Source organism: Hippoglossus stenolepis, chromosome 8 (genome assembly GCF_022539355.2).
Source record: "Hippoglossus stenolepis isolate QCI-W04-F060 chromosome 8, HSTE1.2, whole genome shotgun sequence".
NCBI lineage: Eukaryota > Metazoa > Chordata > Actinopteri > Pleuronectiformes > Pleuronectidae > Hippoglossus > Hippoglossus stenolepis.
In genome coordinates, this window is record NC_061490.1 from 14089717 (window position 1) to 14111452 (window position 21736).

At 42.2% G+C, this 21736-nt stretch overlaps 4 protein-coding genes across 4 annotated transcripts; all 4 read right to left on the bottom strand.

Moving 5' to 3' along the window:
- Nucleotides 1-542: 542 nt before the first annotated feature.
- On the bottom strand, nucleotides 543-2456 carry hoxa9b (homeobox A9b). Its single transcript, XM_035162808.2, has 2 exons — nucleotides 1781-2456; nucleotides 543-1322 (listed from the first exon to the last, which is right to left on the bottom strand). Exons 1-2 carry the CDS (start codon nucleotides 2295-2297, stop codon nucleotides 1084-1086), a joined length of 756 nt encoding a protein of 251 aa, XP_035018699.1. The 5' UTR covers nucleotides 2298-2456; the 3' UTR covers nucleotides 543-1083.
- Nucleotides 2457-4339: 1883 nt separating this feature from the next.
- On the bottom strand, nucleotides 4340-7085 carry hoxa10b (homeobox A10b). Its single transcript, XM_035162862.2, has 2 exons — nucleotides 6010-7085; nucleotides 4340-5085 (listed from the first exon to the last, which is right to left on the bottom strand). The coding sequence occupies exons 1-2, from the start codon at nucleotides 6785-6787 to the stop codon at nucleotides 4811-4813; spliced, it is 1053 nt and encodes a 350-aa protein (XP_035018753.1). The 5' UTR covers nucleotides 6788-7085; the 3' UTR covers nucleotides 4340-4810.
- Nucleotides 7086-10804: 3719 nt separating this feature from the next.
- Nucleotides 10805-13350, bottom strand: hoxa11b (homeobox A11b). Its single transcript, XM_035163903.2, has 2 exons — nucleotides 12606-13350; nucleotides 10805-11628 (listed from the first exon to the last, which is right to left on the bottom strand). Exons 1-2 carry the CDS (start codon nucleotides 13210-13212, stop codon nucleotides 11396-11398), a joined length of 840 nt encoding a protein of 279 aa, XP_035019794.1. The 5' UTR covers nucleotides 13213-13350; the 3' UTR covers nucleotides 10805-11395.
- Nucleotides 13351-19620: 6270 nt separating this feature from the next.
- On the bottom strand, nucleotides 19621-20820 carry hoxa13b (homeobox A13b). Its single transcript, XM_035164094.1, has 2 exons — nucleotides 20184-20820; nucleotides 19621-19930 (listed from the first exon to the last, which is right to left on the bottom strand). Exons 1-2 carry the CDS (start codon nucleotides 20818-20820, stop codon nucleotides 19692-19694), a joined length of 876 nt encoding a protein of 291 aa, XP_035019985.1. The 3' UTR covers nucleotides 19621-19691.
- Nucleotides 20821-21736: the final 916 nt, after the last annotated feature.

Below are 21736 nucleotides of genomic sequence, written 5' to 3' on the forward strand. Positions count from 1 at the left end.
TAAAGGATCCAGTGATTGTTCATAGTTGCTCTTACTTTTTATCTTTATAATTCTCACAGGATGTAATATCTTAATGTAGAAATTATTATTATTTCATTAGATTTTATTACTAGATATTATTATTAGAATTGCAGTTTTATACCAGAAGAGTTGAGAAAAGCGTTTGTGAGAGAAACCAAATTCTACAAAAAAGTGTGGACAGGCCTTGTGAAGTTTTTGTGGCTCATTTGGTTTGTTGCCGCCATAAAGCAACAAACCAGCAGACGTACTTAAATTTTTTTTTTTTAATCTTTTTTTCTTTAATAAAACTGTTTTCTGTCTCAATTTAATTCATTTGTAAATCAAGTATTTTTTCTAATCTTGTCCCTGAAGGTTTTTTTTTCATTTTTCAGGTTGAAAGGAGACAATGAATTAAATGAGTTGTAGTTTATTCATTTATATTAGGTTCGATTTTTCTTAAATTATCTTAGAAATATACCATGTGTATTAATTCTACTCGAATCAACAGCAATCTTATAATAAATAATAATTTCCTCACATGCTATACAAACTACTCTTTATTTTTTGGATGAAACTAAGAACGACGAGGTATTTTTTAAGTGTGCACAGTGTTTTCACAAATGGTTTTTAAAAAAAACATCTAAAGTGGCAAAAACATAATAAAATAACTTAAACAATGAACATAGGTAGCGTAGAAGACATTCAGGTCAAAGTCGAGGATAATTCCATGCAGATAACAAATAGGCCTACTATACTTTATACTATATGTGTGTATGTGTGTGTGTGTGTGTGTGTGTGTGTGTGTGTGTGTGTGTGTGTGTGTGTGTGTGTGTGTGTGTGTGTGTGTATATGTCTGCGCAAATTACAACATCTAAAGTCAATACGAGACACTGTGTCCCCTCACACACATGAAAACACTGGATCACTGGAGAGAGAGAAGGGAAAAGAAGCAACAACACAAAACTTTACAACCACATGTGTAACAGCTCAGGAATACTAAGGACAGACGACCCCCACCCTCCCCCCTCTCCTTCCCCTCTTTCTGTCTCGGACTCTGTAATCCTCCATCAGTTCAGAACCGGGTTAAATGTCCCTCCGTCGGTCCTTGTTGTCCTTCTTCATCTTCATCCTGCGGTTCTGAAACCAGATTTTCACTTGCCTCTCGGTCAAATTCAGCAGTCTGGCTATCTCGTACCTACGGTCCCGAGGGAGGTACATGTTAAACAGAAACTCCTTTTCCAGTTCGAGGATTTGGTGCTTTGTGTACGGACAGCGCTTTTTTCTGGTGGGCTTCGCGTGAAGCCAGTTGGCTGACGGGTTATCTGGAAACAAGGGGGTGGTCAGAACCAGGAGAGAAGAGAGTTAGGCCCCAAATGCTCCCAGTCAGGATAGCATTCATAAAACAAGGCTGTGTAGTCTAGAGAGTGGGGGGTTAGGCATGCTGCTCGTGACAAGGTTATAAATTTGTAAAGGAATCATTCCGGTTTTATTTCCACCCTGCGCTGAGCAATTTCATGACAGTGATATGAAAAAATCATTACCTAACCCTTTTGGAATGTGTGCGTAATTACGCAGTGGTGTGTGCAAACCACCTTGACAAATATGCATGTAAGACTATGCACTGTGTTATTAACAATAAAAGGCTTTTACGCACGTTTTTGTTTTTTTAAAGCTAAATCGGTGTGGTCCATGACAACCCCCCTAAACGTGCAAGCATTTCCATTCATCTAAATTTCTCCATAGAGTGACCAGAGTATAAATAAAACGCTGCATTGCTTACTTGCATCTCGCTCCCTCTTCCCATCTGCTGACGGGCTGTCGTCACAGGGCTTAGACGTGGATGTGGTCTCGCAGGGAATCTCCGCAAGGGACGCTCCGTTTTCAATGTCAGACAAAAGAGGTGTGTGCGTCTCCAAAGTTGTACATTCAGCGCTCCCAATCAGAGGCTCGGGTTTTATCTCATAGTGCATGGCCGCCGACGGTAATCCCGTCAAACACAGGGACGCGGAGACCGGGTCCATCGCCCAGGAGCGCGTAAACATGCCATCGCTGTCCCCGTTCGTGTAGTGGTGATGTATGTAGGTCGGGGCGGCTGTGTTTGGAGGGTGGGCCGGGATGGGACTCCAAGATCCACCGAAAATAGAAGATTTCGCCTGCAAAGGACAAGACTCCTGTCCGCCATATTCGGTGAGCACCGTCTGCTCCACCCCTGCAGCTGATGAGTACCTCGGTGCCATATCTTCGTGCTCGGGAAGAACACGCGAGTCAACATAATAGCTCGTGCCCAGCGTCGACATTGCAAAGAAAGAGCAAAACGCAAAAAAGCTAACGCGTCACAGTCCTGCAATCTTTCCAAAAAACAGATTCATTGCATGATAAAATGTGCTGCGTTCCTGCACCAGCTTGGAGCTCAATGCGTCCAGCAAGTTGAACCTTGCCCAAGACTGGATAGGGCGCCCCAAACACGTGACCGTGGGACAGAACAATAAATAATAAATCAGCCTGCTGCTCAACTAAATGGCCACCATTTTCCCCACCACATTTTAATAGCAAATCCCCGCGCCTTTATTGGGGAATATTTCGTTTTATAAGCAATAAACGTTAGATTTTTTTGTCAGGAGATGTAATGTTGTTGTAATCGAACATAGTTGTTCTAGGGTGTCTAACACTACTTGAAAGTCCCCATTTGTGAAACAAGCTATTCCTTTAAAAATGTGTGTTTCTATAAAAACCTAATGGGATTATTTTTTTCTCCAAAATAATAACAGTAAAAAGGCTCGAACCTATAATAATGTTATGACTTCCTACTATAAAACTCTGGTTTTTTGGAAAGAAATTTCAGCTTTTCAGTGGCTGGCTTGTGCAACATCTTTTTAAATAAGAGAGAACAAACGAAGATGTGTTTAAAAGGATCGTTGGACTTTACAAGATCTAAACACATTAAGGGTCAGTTCAGTTTCCAGGATGCGCAGTGGTGCGTCTGCGGGGCTGCGGGTCCACTTTGAAGGCAATCTAAAACGGAAAGTGGGGTGAGGTTATTTGGGTGCTATATAACAGTCCTCTTTATCACGGGCAATTGGGTTGTTTTTCTTCAGGTTACAACCTCGCTGTCTAAGCTAAATATCACCAATAAAGCTCGGCCTTTGTGTCCTTTCTCTGGGTGAGCAGACGCATCCGGCATTTTCTACGGCGAGGCAACTGGCAGACTGCAATGATCATAACCGAGGCCTTGTCTGTCCTTTCCTGCTCTGCTGGACATATACAGGCTTTAATCCCCTCATTTCCCTGCAGCCTGCATCTTTACGCCCTGCTGCTAAAATCAGACGCGCACTCAAAATCCCTCAAGAGACGTATAATCTTAAATTACAGTCAAGTTTGAATCTCTGAAGATGAATCTCACCATTTCCAGACACATACATATCCTACATAACAGGTTGCACACAATGGGGGAAAAGGAGCCACATTAAAATAAAATCCTCTCGAGTATTTTACGCACAACAATAAAACCCATTATTGCACCTTGTTTTGGAAAAATCAATTTTGCTTCAGAGTGTGTGCCAAATTACGATCTAGAGAAAAAAATAGAAATGCAACCAGTGATTAACAGTGATGCGTTTTTCGTGTGGCGACGAGTTTTACTGAGGTAATCAAGGCAGTTTCGTGTTGTGGGAGAAATAATTTAGCCCAACAACATGAGACTACCTAAACCACTCAACAGTCCGCTCTCCTCTTCTGCAAAAATCCGCCACACCGTGTTTTAGCAACGTGTTTTAGTGTGAAAACTGTAGTTTCTTGGTTTAAAATCTGGCTACATATTTGGAAACCTGTAAAAGCGCAAAAAGACAATAATCAAACAAATGCTAAGATTAGAGAAGGAACCCACAGAGTCTAACATCGTGCACCACGACACTGGTTTGCGTCGTTTTAGACTTTTGTTGTCAATGTAACATTGCAATGTGTCATTAAAAAGTTAAATTTGTGTTTGTCTTTGTTTTGGAAAATGGCACCTTTACTTTAAATTTGAAATAGATTTTAAAACAATGAGAAGAAACGATTCCTCCCTCTTACGGGGTTCACATTTAAATCTGATGTTAAGGACGAAAGTGTGCACGGACATCTATCACAGGCCTAACTATGGAGAACAACTCGCTCAGCTGCTGTGGTAGTGTTTAGTGTGGACGCAGCTGACAGCCCAACACACAAAGGCACCATCAGCACCACGCACTGTACATGTGCCAACTTTAAAGTGTAAACAGCGCGCAGCTCCCCCCCTTCCCTCTCTCTCTCTCTCTCTCTCTCTCTCTCTCTCTCGCTTTGAATGAAATAAAAAAGTCTACAATTTCAGGGATGGTTTTTATTAATTTGACCAGCAAAATGTGCAAATATTCATCCAACCTCTTGGGTTCTCCAGCTGTCACACAAAAGGGCCTACACGTATCTGTAACACAAGTGTCCCAAGGGACTAGTCCAGCATGCAAATTCCAATGATTCACTCAAGTTGAATATACAATATGTACAAGCCTGCAGCTCTGAAACATTGTGGTCACATTCTGAACAGTTTTTTTTTTTTCAACACAATGGATCAACGTTACAAATGTAGCCATTTATAAATACATATAACCACGACAAAAAAACTTTTAACAGACGTGAAAATAACAATTTCCAAAGAACAACAATCAATAAGTTAGCATAGGGTCCTATTTTCTCCATGGACATTCTCACAGTTGGGTGGGTGGTGGGTGTTGGGTTGGGGGAGCTGCACAGGCGCCCTTGCCATGGATGCAGGAGGGCGCCGGAGACGCAGACCGTCTCATGAGAAACTGAAGTTGCTGGAGAGCTCTCGGATCCTATTCTCCCGGCTCATTTTTTTCAGTTTCATCCTCCTGTTTTGGAACCAGATTTTGACTTGCCTGTCAGTGAGGTGCACACCGCGGCTGATCTCCAGGCGACGCTCCCGAGTCAAGTACATGTTGAAGAGAAACTCCTTCTCCAGCTCCAGAGTCTGGTGCTTGGTGTAGGGGCAGCGCTTCTTTCGGCCACTCTTCGCTGTGAGCCAATTAGCCGTAGTTTCCACTTTCGCATCTCCTACAATGACAGTGGGAATTACACGTTAGAAGTATTAAGGCAACAGGTGTGAAACAACCATTTTAACTGAAGGGACCTCGAACAAAAAATACCGACGAGAAACATTTAAAATCCAATCCAATCTAAATTTGTAGAGTTGATTAAACACTGGTCTCAAACCATTGGGTATATGTTGGCTGGGCAAAACCTACTTTGTGACCTGGCACCTACCACACAACCATAGATTAGATGGGCGCGTAATGACTCATTTCTACTACGATTTTACGCACAACCAGAGAGCTCTGTGGATAGCCTCATAAATGCAACTCAGCACTTTACCAGACACTGCTATTTGCTACCGTTTAACAGCCTTAACCACAGCAGCCTGTAGCCAACTGCATCTTCATTATGACATAAAGCAGTCTGCAGGAAATATAGCGAGGCCTGTGTCTTTGACGAGAGGACAAAAGGAAATCAGTGCTGTGCAGGGCAGATGCAACACAGCACACTGGCCTTAAACTACAGTAGATAATTACTAAAACCTGATGATACAATAACAATAATAATTATTAGTGTGCTTTATAGTTATCAAAACGTACTTGTTAAAAATAAATCTGTACGGCCTGGATGAATTATGATGCAAAAGGTCACAGCACAGATTTAAGTAATCTTAAAAAACAGCAATTGCTCTGATCCTCAGCTCTGATTGGTTCAGTCATGTTCAATTTCGCCTCATGCCCAATAAACCAGTAAATATCCCGGGTTAACACACACCTGTGAGTGGCTGACTAGTTGACCTAAATATTTAACCTGGGTAAGAAAACTTCAACTTATTCTCACGCATTCATTTGTGGTTAGAAATTTGTCCAATTTGACGCGTAAAAATCACATGTGCATGCCCTTTAATTGTATTTATTTTGAATGTAGGCTTTGTCGAGTCTTAACCTTTGACGGTCTTTTCTGGACACTCCACACTGCACGGCTCTGCGGGCTCGGGGGAGGATGAGCCCTCCGAGGAGAGGCGGCTGTCCTCCTCTCTGGCCGGGGCGCAGGGCGCAGGGACAGGCGCCTCCTCGTGGCTCTCCCTCCGCTCGGGCTCCGCGGGCGCAGCCGGCGGAAGGGAGGACTGGCTGTCCAAGCGGGCAGGTCGCTGCAGGGTAAAGTGATTCATGCTTGGCTGGACGTCATGGTAAAGCCTGGAGGACGTGTATGTCTGGGACAGGCGGAAGTAGCCGGGGACCGGCACGGTGCTGCCGGTGACCGGGCATGATGCGGAGGAGTAGGATATGTCATCTACTGTCGCTCCTTTTGGACATTTGTCAGACTCGTAAAGACAATATGCGCCCTCCTCTTTTATCGTCGGGGAGAAGGAACACTGAGCCATGTGCTGGCCGCTGGGTTGATCCACCCGGCAGGATCTCGACGTCTCCAGCCACGTTTCCATCCCCTGAACATACGGAGCAGAAGCGGGGATCACGCTCTGGGTGCTCGGCTCGTTGCGCTTACCGATCCCCGGGAAACAAGAGCCCGCACCGGAGAGTCCATATGAATATTCCGACGCCGGTGGCAGATACACGCCGTTACTCTGGTAATACGAACCGCTGTCGGTTCTCACGTTGATTAAGGAGTCCACGAAAAACGAATTTCCAGCTTGGTTGTTGGGGCATGTCATCGTTGTGGTATAATTTGACGGAGGATGAAGATAGCCCTTTCTGGCTGACATTTCTTGTGCAAAACATTGCTGAATAATTACTGATACTCACGCTTCTCACTGTAGCCTGCAGCCAATTAAAACACCAGGCGAGCACAGACTCCTCCCAGTCCGACCGGGCTGCTCCACTGTGCCATATATTTTGTTTTAGTCTAAGTAAAGAGAAAAGTGTGGTGGGAAAGTGGCGCATCCGAGGGCTTTTAGGGTAAAAATCTCTAAATCTCCTCAGAATCTCCCATTTTGAGCCTCAATCAGCGCCTGTGGAGCCCAGAATTGCCTTTATCTAAATTTAACATCAGCCTCTGTTTGACAACTCAGTTGCTGAAAGCTGTCCCTAACAATTATGTACAATGCATAGCTTTATGGCCAGTTTTACAGCACTGTAAAAATGAAGGGTTCTGGAGGAGCCTCTGAAAAGCTCTGTCTGCGTCAAAGACCCAAAAAAAGGTCGAAGGACTCTCAACCCTTTCTCGTGCTGCTCTGATGATTATTATTATTTGGCTGTGCAGTTGCAGTGTACACATGTTGTTTCGTCTCGCCACATTGCAAGAATTCCATCTGAGCTCGTCCAGCTTCAGATGGTGGTGGTGTGAGTACTGTGGGTGCACATTCCATGGCTAAGTCCAGTCACTTTTTTTTAACTGCAAAGGCTGTGTTGAGCATTTATGAAGGTGACACGCAGGCACACTGGAGCGAGCGCCTCAGCGGAACAAAGCCCTGGAGCTACATTTTTCTTTCCTCCATGCTCACCAAAGAATTACTCTGTGCAGAAAAAGGAACCTACATTATCTCGCTATTAACGCGTAAGAGAACTATAAGAAATAGTTTCTGATAGTATTCACGCACAATCCAGACACACACATACACAACATAAACACAATCACCCACACAACACAGGCACAAACAAATAGAACAGAAACACACACACACACACACACACACACACACACACACACACACACACACACACACACACACACACACACACTTATTCCAAGACATACTAACATAGTCCCCATTCTCTCCAATCAGTTTAATAACAAATAATCTGTTTACGCACGAATAAAACGCTTGGCGTCTGCTTTAATTGCACATTTTAAAATGCAGTATTTTTTTGGGAAAGAAAAAATAAATAATACAAAAAAGAGATTAAAGATGTTATTTTTAAAACTTCTCTCTTTATATAGTTAGTCTTTTTACTTAATTTCTGAGACAACAGTCCTTCACATCTGAGTTGCTGGTAAAGCGAAAGAAAAAATAGAAAAAGTAGTAATCGTGTTTCTGACACAAAACATAAATACAAATAAATAATTGGCTAATTATTGTGTCAAATATTCAAAAGTTATCAAATATAACCTAAATGTAGCATTTGGTACAATTTTATCTTAATTTGAAATAAACACTTGAATAATCTGGTATGGATTATTTTGTACAAGATCGCCTTGTAAGAGAGTTCAAACGGATAAAAAAGCTTAGGTGGTTTCCTTCATATAAATAAACAAAGAGCAATTATAAAAAACGTTAGCCTGACCTCTGCAATATTTAAAAAAATAATTAAACTCAGAGACACGCCAGTATACTTCCTTAGGACAATATGGTTAAGAGTTAAAAAGGCCTAACAGATTTAGGTCAGCCTGCATGTCTCCAAAGATGGTTTCAGCCTGAAAGACGTCGACTGCCTCCATTTTCCTGTACGTCTGGAGCCAAAGAGTCTAGAAATCAGAGCTACACTTTATGTACTGCCATTTAATATGGCGTCAAACATGCAGCATGTCTGGCTGCAATGGATGATCATTTTCATTAAGCCTATTAGATTATCTGCTGTGATGATCTCCAGTGTGTGCGCAATGGGGGGAGCTGCGGTTGTTTTCTATTCCCATCAAAGCTGAGCTTGTATTCCATAAATAATATTTCTTGAAGGAATATTTGGAAGATAAAAAACAAAACTCATGGAATAATTGTCTGGCGTAAAAACAAAGTCTAGCTTTGGCTGGATCCATGTCAGCGCGCACGCCTTGGCACTCACAATGAAACACACACACACACACACACACACACACACACACACACACATGCACGCACATTCAACGAGCTGCATCAAAACATTAAAGTGAACAAATTGTTTATATGGGACAATTCAAAGTTTCTATAATTTCACGTTTACATTGTCTACGTACAATCTAAAGAACATAAAGCCAATTATAAAACGAGCCATAATTTACATTTTAACCCGTATAGAGATGATAAAAGTTAGTGAGCCACAAAGTGCTTGGAGTATAGGCCCGTGTGATCTTATATCTTCGTGTGCGTTAGTCACCCCAGGCCAATAACTTCGGCACAACTGCAACCCGAGAAGCTGCGTTGGATCTGATGCTCAGAAACAGAACGTCTTTTCTTGCACTATTTACTCCTGGCTATTATCTCGCGGTAATGCTGCCATTATATCATAACAGTTGGAAATGAAAAACAGCGTCTCCACTCCAGCGCCTCTCAGATGGAGATGAACAGGGAGAAAGTGGAGAAAGAGACATATACGTCCCTTAAATCGCATTAAAAAGCTCAGCGTGCAGCCATTAAAAAAAATATATACGATAACATTTCATCGCCTACCTTAGCAATGACATCTTGACGCGTGGTGACATATTTTCGAGCAGCTGAGCCAAACTTCTTTTTTGATATATCTCAATTCACGGCAATGACATTGATCGGAGGAGCGCCTCCCAGTGGGCGAACGGCACGCAGGCCCTGTACGCGCCGCGCCGCACAACACAAATGCAGAATATTCCTACCGCGGTAAGATGCTGCAACAAATGACGCCGGAAAGGTCCGTGAACACAAGCTTTCAATGCTCACAGCCGTTGTTTTTCAGCCCCTTAGTCACAGTTAATAACCTTGGTCTCAGACGCTTTATTGCACTACACTCCAAATGCTCCAGACGAATCCGCGTTTTATGGCCAAGTTACTGGAGCAACTGGGAGGATGTGCAGCAATCAAAGTGGAATTCCTGGGAGCCTCACAGGATGCACGCTATATGGAAGGCATCAGGGCCCTTATTAGCTTATGGCAGGCTATTTAAGCGGTTTTCAGGGGCCTTGTGGTGGACATAAAGCCACCTCAACCGAGATCTTACCCATCATCTTTACGCAGGCGTGCTTCATTGTGCCAAGGTCTCCATGACCTAAATTCATAGTCTGTTTATATAGAATTAAAAGTGGCGTGGTCTCTTAGGTTTAAACTACTCCAGACGATAATACATGATAGTAAATAAAAGGTCATGCAGCTGGTGATGACTGTGATAGTGATCTGGAGTTTGTCAGCTCTTTATGTATTCCAATGTCACTGCCTCAACACAGGCTGGGGCTTTATTGGCTGAAAGGGAATACGCTCTTAAATCCTGACAACAACTTTCCTGGTAGCATACTCACAAATATATTTGCCTGATCTGAAAAGAGTTGTTCAGTTAAAGTCCATATACATTCAAACACGTGTCATGATGCTTTCAGGAAACACTAACAGGCATGATGGGTCCAAAATCAGCATCTGCCCGTCACCCAAGAACTGAATGAAGCCTTTGTAATGGATATCAAATTATAACTGCGCCAGATCTTATTTCCAGTCATCGGGGGGAATAAATAGCATCAGACATACATGTCGTACATCGGATACGAACCACGTGCTGGTGTATAAAACAAAATATGGGATTCTGTTTCATTTGCGGGGTTTCTGCGCTTTTGTCAGCGGTTTGCCCTTTTTAAATGAAGCTGGACATTAATCCGACCTTACGGCCCCAGAGCTGAACAAAGCGCTGGCACCGAAGGTCCGAGCGCAGATGTTGAATTTCAGACTTAAAAATGTGTGAAATCAATTAACTGGGATCAGATTATTTTAACTCAACTCATTCTCTAACTATGCGAGCGTCATTTCAGGGGGGCACAGTTTGATCAGCGCCAGTGATGCCAGGTGGGCTCTGTGGAGGAATTCCATGACACAGAAAACACTTTCCAGTTAACCCGAGATGTATTTGTACAATAAAGTTAAAAAGATTAAGAGAGAGAGAGAGAGAGGGGAAACACGAACAATAATGCCATGTCAATGCTTTTGGCCACAAAAGTTGTGCGTATGGGTGCGTAAAATTGAGAAAGTTTAATTTAAAAGAGGTTAGAAAAACGTATTTGCTGAAAATACAGTACAGTACATGTGTACACTGGGGACAATTAAGTTTCATTTCAAGGAGAAAAACATTTTTTTGAAAATGCAGTACGCTTACACCCGTCTGTTTAAAAAGCCTAGTATAGGCGAAAGTAAATTCAGACACAACTGGTTTCCGCGTAAAAACTCCAAATACGCAAACACGTAACTTTAAAATCTGGAAATATAATAGTCCCCAAATATAATAATAATAATAATAATAATATTAATAATAATAATATTAATTATAATAATAAGAGAGGCAAATGGGTTTAATGACAAAAAGGGTGTAAATAGAATTCATTATGAAGTCTGGTACATTAAAAAACTCGCCACCTTTGTCCTGGTAAAGATGTAGATGTGAAGTCTACATGATGGGGAGCATTGTTCATGGCTGCGAGCCAGTGTCACTGTCTTTGTTCAGTTTGTTTTTTATAGCAAGGGGTTCGTGGTGTAGTACTGTAAACGGTCCCTGCTTAGTTTCTTCTCCTTCATCCTCCTGTTCTGAAACCAGATTTTCACCTGGCGATCTGTGAGATTGAGCATCCGCGAGAGCTGCAGCCGCTTCTCCTTGTTGATGTAAACGCTGAAGAAGAATTCCCTCTCCAGTTCCCTGATCTGATACTTGGAGTACGGACACCTCTTCTTGCGCGTCCTCTGGCCACCTGGAACACAACAAAAGGCCAAAGGTCACACTCACACGTATCCTATCGCACATATTGTATAAGGCACATGGCAACAGACGTGGAAAGGCTAAGTCTATTTCTTGCACTGGAGCAGGAGCAGTTGTGAATCGTTGGAGTTCAAGTGTCTCCATCCTCTCAGGCCTCTTGTAAACAAAGACTGGACTTGATAGTGGAACACGTTGGGCATGAGGGATTGCGTGTCGGAAGTTGTGAAAAAGCACTAGAAATCTGTAAATCCACACTGGCTGGTTTTATAAGAGTGAGGGCGTGGGCCTAAAACCCAAACCCACTGGAGTATTATGTATCTGATAGTATGCTTTTATTGTGCGCTTTTGCTTTCACTGTGCGTAAACAACCTGTGTTGGTGTTAGTTTGGTGTTAGTGAAGCAAATTCGTACATGCATGGGGGAGTAGTTGTGGGATAAGATTTAATCCAACCAGTGATTCCGTAAATATTTTTGTTTAAATAAGGAGCAATGTATAAATCTGTCCAAGAGTCAGACTAAAATACCACAGCAGCCCACTTCAGTCAGCAAACAGTAACAATAAACATAAAGATGATGAGCAAATTCATTCTAATCGCAGTGACACTAATGTGGGGGGGTTAGGGGGCACCTGGGGTGTTTGGATTGTTATTTCAGCAGTATATGGAGACAACAACTATTTAGCATATTAATACACTTTTACAGGTTATTAAAACAAGACTATTCATGCACGACAATAGGGCAAAACGTGGAGATCCTGTTTAAAATCCTGGAGGACAAGCTTAACGCCAAAGTCTTCACGGCCAATTTCAATCCCAAGCACGTGATCTTGTCGTTTATAACATAGTTTTGTTATAGGGTAAATCTACAGGCCCTCCATAAACCTTACGTGCATATAAAACAGCGTATAAAACGCTTTTAAGAGCAACGCGTTAGATTTTTCTCCTCGTTGCAATAAGCGCGTCTACTCACTGCTGCCTTTGCTCTGCTTCTCCTCGCTGTGGCCGGGGGACGACTTGGGGCTGCAGCTCTCCGCCGTGTCCGAGCCTGCGTGCGCCGGCGCGGGGCTCGCTTTGGCCGCGTGTCTGTCCGCGTCCGTCGCCTGTGCTGTCGGTGTTGTGCTGCTCTCCGCGCCCCCGTAGGCCGTGTCGAAGAACTGGTCGAACGCCTGCGGCAGGACGCCGTTCCTGCCGACGCTGCCGTGGAAGCCCGGCGCCGGGTTGGAGAAGCTGGGGTGGCTGGCGCTGGAGCCGCCTTTCACCAGAATCTCTCCCCCACGTGAGGTCGGGCTTGTCCAGCCGTCCCTGTGCATGATATCCTCCGTGTAGCAGTGTGACAGGCTCCCCCTGCCGTGGTGCCATTTACTGGAAGAATCAATGCCATAGTCTCTGAAAGCCACATCTCTGACGGACGGGACCTGTGGCAGCGCTGAGGACTGGTGGTAGGAGTATGTCATGGGGCAAGAGGACTGGCTCTGGGTTAAATAATGAGGGAGACCCGAGAAGTCTGCTCCGGGGACGTAGTAAGTGCAGCTCGGTAAATACATACTAGAGCCAGAGATCCGCTCATCAAAATCCATATTCTGCCTTTGGAAACGTCCTAAAATAATCCTCGCATTGTTCCTGCGCGGCGCTGCGCTCCAGTCACTTTGAGGCAGACTGCTGGAGCAGAAATCCTTAGACTTACAAGCTGACGTGGGGATCCATCTCTATCCATTCCTGAGGGCCAAAGCCATGTGACCACTGGCACAAAATGACAGATAGCCTACGCCTCAACGTGTAGGCTATATGAGTCAATGAGTTTATGAAGAAGACCTTTGGCTGCACGGGGAAGGAAAAATACCGAGAGGGAAATTTGCATCTTTGCAAATTGGGCAATTTTGATGGAGCTAATATCTTAAGCACGGGCTCTTCGATCACAATATGATTGGTAGGGCTACTTGTGGCTGTGTGTACACTGCTGTTGTTGAATTAACACATCACAGAGGAGAAGGTAACAGATAATTACAAACGATTTCATGCGTAAAGTTTCAAGATTTAAGTTTGTAAACCTAACCCTCACCTTAACCCCAACCTTAACCTTTACGCAGAGAATACTTTAGAGGGTGAGGATCACATTTGCATGTATGCGTGCATGAGGTAGACTATGCATGTACGACTTGATCCTTGCAGCACTAATGGCAACAATGGGGAATTTGCTGCATTTGATAGGACAAGGAAATCTGCACCGGAACGTGCGTCAATTATGCGTCAATTACTTTTGAAAGCTATTTTACTGATAATATCATTTTTTTGGTTATTTGATCATCGAGCCCATGCATGCACGAATTCCTATAACCTCTGTTTGTGAATCTAATACTGCTCCACTGGCTATTTATAGAGCAATGGAGTCGACAAGTGGCGGAGCGATGTGAGTCATGCTGCACTTTTACCAGGAATCACTCCAGTGTGGCACAGGGAGACAAAGAGACAATAGCCTGTAGAGACAGGCCTGGTTGTTTCTCTCTCCCCCCCTCTCTCTCTCCCCTTGTATGGCTGCTTCATGCCTATTTATGCGGAGCAACATTCTTATAATCACAATTAAAACATGTATGCATATATGGAAGGATATGCATGTATGTTTTTATGCATACAGCCTTAGGCTCTGTTGACAAATGCGCCATATCTGCAGAATTACGTTCAACTGCAGGCTGGTTTTCTCTTGTTTGTGTGCGTCAAAGTTGATGTTAAAACTGTCTGTGTGTTTATTCACCACGTGTTGGTAACCGTGCACAATGTGCTCACTGCACAGAGGATTCATGCGCCAAAATAAAACGTTGGAATACAAAGAAGGTGACGGGCCAGAGAGCTTGAGTGAAGTTCACATGAGGGCAATCAGCTGATATACACGCAGTCACGGCAGAGCACGCGTTTAATGTTTAATGTAAACACACAGATGTTGTTTATAGACCATGAATATTGAAAGTCATTTGCTCCGATCCTTACATCGCCTGTTCCCTCTTTTGCAACGCCCAATATAAACCGTTGGACACGGGCTGTTTCCCCACACTCCAATCCATTTTCATTAGTCAGCGCTGCTGAGTGGAAGTGGGCACATGTGTCACGTAACACTTGATCCGGCTGCATGGAGCCACTCTTTTTTTTAAAAATTCAGTCCAAATTCACGTTTCCTGCATCAAAGACTGTGAATTTGTCATGTGCAGGGAAGCATTAGGAGGCTCTAATATTTCACTCATGTCCAGGTGCTTTGCTGCTCCACTTCCACTCACCGACTGTGTGTTATTACCATGTGGGGCTGTTATTCACTTGGTGATTAGAATTGTCTTACATAATAAATGTGAAGGTATTTTTATTATAATTATCCTGTGGTGGTGTTCAGCCGCTCATGGGCCGCCTCAGTATTTAGGCCCGAGACTGGAGGAGTGGCCCAGTTGGTCACTTTAAACCTCCTTCCTTCTGCAGCTCGGTCTTCAACAGGCTTTGGCCAATAACTATAAAAAAAATACAAAATAAAAACTGAGCCAATAAATGTCCATTGGTGCACTAAAGTAAGAGTAACGAATTGGCTATGAAGAAAAAATGAAAAAGCTGGTAAACCTTGACCTCTGGTAAATTATCTAGTGAAAACAAAAAGATTTTCAAATAAATAAATGGAATTTAAGCAAATATGCTAAATAGATTTCCAGGTGCCATTTCTTTTCTATATTTCTTAAATTAATTCCTGGAAAATCCAGAGTTGCTGATCGCTTGTGAGTCGTCCTAAAAGGTTCAGATGCAATATAGTTGGAAATGTGACATTTTAAAAAATCTTGAGGCAAAAGCTTTCTGAAAATAATTCCTATGTGACGTTTATAAATAAGCTGGAAGTGTAAAATTGATTTAGATCCAACCCACGTGTCTGGTGTGGCTTATTCTAACGGGATTTAAATATCAAAACAGTTTTCTTGGTAAATTCTCTGTCCACACTTCTGCAGGATTGTGGTTTAGTTTAACAGCCTGAAAATCGGTGTCCTGCTTTCTCTTGATCCCTGAGTTTAATTGACGAGAAGCTATTTTCTAATATTGAACTAAAAGATTCAGAGTTTAGAGGCCAGTCTGTGAAGTTTCTGCAGAATAATTTACAGACATAGATTAGTAGTATTTACAAGTAGTATTTAGTTTGATCTCAGTTACTCATGTAGAGGGACATTTTTATTTAAATGTATAACTGTCTTGGAATTAAAGAAGGTGTTAATCAGTAAAACTGTTCCAGTAGGTTTGAATTATGTGTTTTGAATTTGGAGTTTCTGGGACTGAGACTGTATTTGTCTCCCTGGGGCCTTTAAAGTGCTGAGGAGGAAACCAAACAGCAGCATATTTTCAAATCTCTTCATTTTTATAATATTCATGATGATTTGGAGGTGTTAATAAAGATATTTCAAACTGATTTATCACTTCAAATAAAGATTCCTGTTTGAGGATTGCGAGGAGTTTAAGTTAATGAGAGTTTAGCATGAAAAATTAAACACGCAAAACGATATTGAGATGATATGAGTTTAAAGATGAAACAAAAAATGTTCCCCTGTTTTTTCCTTTACTGATTTTGGACTTTTGATTCGTTTTTCCCATGAAATCGTCTTTTTGGAACTTGTCAGGCTTCGGCCACACTTGGTCTCGTTATATTTAAAGGAAACTATAGTGAAATATGATAGAAAAATGAATTCAGTTTGAACATACAGCAGATAATGTTGTAGATGTGAAGAGGAAGAGGACAGAGGAGGAGGGAGCAGAAAAAGATGGTTGGTAGCTGCAGTCTGACAGCACCTGGGGTGGTGGGGGGTGGGGGGCGTCTCCGGATGCAGGGTGCTATTTGAGGGGGGGGTTTATAGCTGAAGCTGCAGTAAAAAGGAACAACTTAAAAAGCTTAATAAAACTTTCTCTGTGCGTGATCCCGATGCCAGCGGATTTGAAGTTTAGCCTTTTTGTTTAATTGTGGACACTGAACGGGATTTGTCTCATTTTTATTTTCAATTATATTATATTTTTCAATAAAGATTTTTCCTACTTAATTGTCTGAAGTTCATTGCAACATAACAACCCCCCAAACATATAAGTAAAAATATTTTAAAGGATATATATAATGGTCATTTTTTTCAAGTGGACTAAATCAAAGTTTATTTCTCATTCTTCTGGTGCAGCCTTTTATGTCTTTGTGACTGTGTGAATTTTATTGGCTCCAATTTGCCTCCACGGCAAATGGGAACTTTTAAATTCAAAGTCAGGGTCCATTTTTCAATTTTTACTGTTTTTACACACAGGTTTTGATCTGCAGTTTATATCATGTTATTATTCTTATACTTACTGATTCACACACTTTAGGCCCTGCAGCCTTTATACGGGACCTTTTCTGGAGTGAGCTGCATTAACGCGTTGAGCTGTTAGGGGGAGCAGTGGCACAGGGGAAGAGAGGAGAGCCACCCCTGCACAGGATCCACAGAGGAACGTCTCTGAGTCCATCTCCACCACGGTTCAACAAGGTGGAAGAATATTTATAAACCAGAAACTCCCTAAACAAAAGTGGTCAACAAAGCAGCACACATGGTCAGAAAATATCCACAAATGATAAACCTGTGGTCATCCAGCCATTAGATCCAGTCTATCAGCAGCCAGGCCTCTAAGTGCAACGATAAACTTGCTATTGTTGGTGGAATCACCCTGTTTGTACTCTGCTGCCTCGTTATCTGGAACTAAAGCTTCTTTTCATGGCACAAACTGACCAATCAAATACAGACGAACTCTAGAACCCTGCAGGTCATACGGTTTGACACCAGCACAGTTCAGAGGTCTATTGTCTATATCCATATTAAATATAAATCAGTAATCCTGTGAACGAATATAGCCTGTTCACTGATGTCGATTAGTTTAGCTTACTGTAAATGGCATAGGATTATGTGAACTATGTTAACACCATTATTTAATTTTACAGTTTATCACTGTATGTAGCAGGACGAATATCAATACAGTGAAATATAGAAAAGATCTGTGCGGTTGGGTTGTTTGGTTTGTTTGGATAACGTGTCAGTCTCTTCTGTTGCAAACTGAAATAAACAATTTGTTCCTGAACACAACACGAAACTCATCATGAAAAGAGACACGTCGTGTAATGGATTTACTCAAAGAGAACACACTGCGCCTTTTATAATTTCATATTTCACTTCTCCGTTTTAAGTAGTAATGAAACAATATGCTCATTAACTGTGAAGAAGGATTTTTCGATTTTGGAAACAACAATTTCGAATTCCACTTGATAAAAGAACTAGAAGAATACTGTTGGCCCATGAGTCCATTAGTTTAGCTTTGTCATTTCACATGTGTTTTAAGATATGAAGCACGGATGAAACAAAAATGAAAATGAGATAATTCGATAAAAAGTATTTCATTCTCATTTTCAACATATCACGATTATGTTTGTATTAAAACATTGATTCAATTAAAACCGTTTGTAACATATATGTCATAAAAGATATATGACTTAATACAATAAATATGACATTAAATACATTTGAGGTGATAGTTACAACGACAATTATAATTATTAGATCAACAATAACAACAATAAAAGTCGTTGTAACTTTCCCGGCTTTATCTACTTTTGTCATATTACATAATTACTATAGTACCACTATTTTTTGGTAGGTGTAACAATATACAAAGGCATCATTATTAATGACGAAATATGATTTTGAATTCTTACATTAGCAGCAAATTGTTAATATTGGTGTGATTTAATTTATTTGCAATAGGTTAATCTTAAGAAGTAAGATGCAGGGACTGTAGACAGCACAGCTTCCCGGACAGAAGCTGTGCTGTCAGGGCTTCACCACTAGATGGAGACATGAACTCTCAGAGGCGCAGGCTCCTAAAGGCCTCAACTCACCATCAGCAGCTCAGACAATTTCCACTGTGACCATTTGAAAATTGACCATGACAAGAACTGATGAAGCGATAAATCTGACCCTTTAAGATCGAGCACTCGTGTTCGTTTTGGACTCAACAGGATGAATGAAAATGACAAGCTCACAACGCGTCTCTCAAACATTTATTGTGAAAAACTTTGGCTATTGCAGTAAAAAAAAAGAAGGTAGAATAGATAGTTGGAGTGAGATAGTATTTACATGTTTAAATATGCGCACTGTTTCAATACTTCTTTTTTTAACGAGGAATCATCCTGGACTGACAGAGAGGAGGTCAGTCTGTTGACAGGCGAGTTATTCAGAATAAATAACCTGTGTTCAGAAACAAGACGTGACGGGGACGAAGTTTTGGGTGAAATATTGAAATTCTCAGACTGTTTGATCAATCTTAAACAAACACCCTCTGAGGAACAGATAAACTGAACGAATGACATAAAGTGATTGTTTAAAAAGCACATCTGTCTAAGCTTTTAAATTGTTTCAAATTGTGAAATTAAGTTTTTCTTAAAACTTAATTGTGTATCCACAAATAAATGCTGTAAGTGAGTTGTTTTTACGCCTTCTCTTTAGTTGGAACGAATGCGTAAAATATCAATTTACAGATTCATTCGTTTGGTTATTGATAAATCAGCCATTTGTTAAACTTGGCCCGTTTCTTCTGTCATGATCACAGACAGATATTCCTTTTCTTTTTCTTGGACATTGGATTAATGTGTAAAAAATGAAAATTAGAACTGATTCTAGATATTCTCTACACTTCTTAATGTTCTGTTAGATTAGGGCGGGTGTCTCTCTGGGTGTCTCTGGCCTTCAAACCCAAATCTCGTGTCATTTGCTGAATGTTTTCAGGAGATCACACATCCCTCGCAGAGTCGCCTTGGCCAACATGTAGCAAACCATTTCCGATCCTCTGTCAACAGGCCGCATCGACTGGTTCCAATTAAAACGTGAGGAAGTAAAGGAGTGGGTCAAAAAAAAAAACCGGAGCCACAGTGGCGTCAAAGAAAACCTTCATATGTAATAAATTATAGCACAGTTTTTTGGGGGGGAGTGGAGGAAAAGCGCATCCATGTCCGCATGTCACCTCCTGATCAGTATCTCCACAGCTAACTGGAGCTCTTGAATTTATGAACGACCTTCTTCTCCTTTACGCGCCTGTTCTGAAACCAGATTGTCACTTGTCTCTCTGTCAGGTTCGTCTGCGCGGATATCCTTCTCCTTTTGTCCTTGGTGATGAATTTATTGGTGGTGTACTCCCTCTCCAGTTCTTTCAGCTGCACCTTGGTGTATGGCACACGCTTCTTCCTCCCACGGCGGGCAGAGCTGTCTCCAGCAGATATCGATTCTGAGGAGGGGAAGAAAAATGCAAGGTCATATTTCAATCTGCTCGACTGCAACAGAGAGAACACGATTTTAATAAGCATTCTTTTTTAATCATTACTTAGAATTTCTGCATTGTATTATTTATTCTTATGTGCGTAAAGCAGTGGAAGTTACAGATTTGACATCGAACATATTTAAAATTCAAATTTCTACACTTTATTTGCACATTTCCTCGACCAATGCTTGTTTATGATAGTGAAATAATTTAAACATACCTTGTAACGAGGATTTCCACAGAGGATTTGGCTGTGGCTGCTCCTTGGTGCAGTAAACTTGACCACTCCAGCCATTGGTGATGGCCCATGGCTGGTAGGGCTCCATGGGCAGCAGGGGCTCGTGTCTTGGCTCAGATGGCGCACTGAGCGCCGGCACGACAGGCACATCCAAGTAGCTTGGCTGGTAGGGACCAGAGGAGTAGCCCTGGTAAAAAGCAAATTCTTTCGCCCTGCTCGAAAACTCCTCACCGGCGACAGAGGAGTCCATGTATTTATCGCCATAGCCAGAGGGCTGCGCGCACGCCTTGACGCTGCCGTGTGACATCCTACATGGATAACTGTAACTGCTGCCAAAATATCCATAGGGCAGAGACGCGTTGGGTGAACTCTGAGTGGCAGAACAGGGGCTACACTGTTTGCCCGGCTCCCCCATGCCAGAGACTGGCACCTCACTCGCAGCGTAAGTGGTGCTGGGAGCCAGCGAGGTCGGATGCGCTAACAAGTTCCTGCACTGGTTCGCAGCGAAATTGCCTCCAGTAAATCCCTCCATGTTCTTGCTTCTCTCGTCCAGGCCGTTGTCGTAGAGGAACATCACCGGGTCAATCCAGTGCGAGTGGAGGAGCAATGAGGCGGTCATAGCATGCCCTACATCGAGACGACCAACTCTTTTTCAAAATCCCCTCGACTGAGCTGAGACAGGGACTCGGGCAGAGTAACGATACCAACACGCCTGAGTACATCAAGATCGCGAGGTTATTGGCCAGGGTCGAGCACGTGATATGCAAAGGAGATGATAAACGTCTAGACATCAGATAGAGCGGATCAGGCTGTGAGTGTTTGTGGAGACGCTGCACATCAGCATATCCACGTTTTTTTTACGCACATAAGCCCTGGATGTATTTTTTTTCTCCAATCTCAAATTGAACTGTTCATCTGAATTCTGAACACAGTGAAGCTGAGATGTCGAGACACATCCCATCGATCAAACAGTGGAACTAGAGCAGCCTTACATGAAGAATTGTGTAATAGGTATAGCGTGAGAAAAACTGTAAGTGATATATGTATATTATTTCCCGTCGGAACTGATGCACAATTACGCGTGCCATGACAGTTACGCGTGCCATGACAGTTACGCACACTTTAAGGATAAAGCAAAGGGGATTTAACATATTTTGATTGGAAAAGATTTTTGGTTTACATCTTAAGATTTATCTTTTATGCGCATTCAGTCCAAATTGTACAGTTTGACATAATTGGACACCATATCTTTATATAATCTGAGCTGACTGGATTTGAGCGATGCTTTTACGCCCAAAGATTTCACAGACGCATTTTAAAGAAAATAACAATGCATCTCTCCTGTAAATAAAAAAAAAAGCATAATATATCAAATTAAAACATTTCATCATCCTCACATTTGGCACGGTGATATGTCGTTGTAAACTCCAATTCGGCGTCCACAAAAAAATATCCAAAGCTTCCACATTTGGCTGCACTCTTCCTCGTGCAGCTTTGGACGCGGCTGGAGGCCAAGGTCAAGTTGAAAGTTGCAG

Bases quoted from the DNA above. Each gene is read 5' to 3' on its own strand.
- hoxa10b (XM_035162862.2), bottom strand. From the start codon at position 6,787: ATGTCAGCCAGAAAGGGCTATCTTCATCCTCCGTCAAATTATACCACA. The intron at 5,086-6,009 runs GTTAAGACTCGA...CTGTCATTGTAG, and splicing joins TCCAGAAAAGACCGTCAAAG to GAGATGCGAAAGTGGAAACT.
- hoxa11b (XM_035163903.2), bottom strand. From the start codon at position 13,212: ATGGATTTTGATGAGCGGATCTCTGGCTCTAGTATGTATTTACCGAGC. The intron at 11,629-12,605 runs GTGAGTAGACGC...GTTGTGTTCCAG, and splicing joins GAAGCAGAGCAAAGGCAGCA to GTGGCCAGAGGACGCGCAAG.
- hoxa13b (XM_035164094.1), bottom strand. From the start codon at position 20,820: ATGACCGCCTCATTGCTCCTCCACTCGCACTGGATTGACCCGGTGATG. The intron at 19,931-20,183 runs GTATGTTTAAAT...TCCCCTCCTCAG, and splicing joins GTGGAAATCCTCGTTACAAG to AATCGATATCTGCTGGAGAC.
- hoxa9b (XM_035162808.2), bottom strand. From the start codon at position 2,297: ATGTCGACGCTGGGCACGAGCTATTATGTTGACTCGCGTGTTCTTCCC. The intron at 1,323-1,780 runs GTAAGCAATGCA...CCTTGTTTCCAG, and splicing joins GAAGAGGGAGCGAGATGCAA to ATAACCCGTCAGCCAACTGG.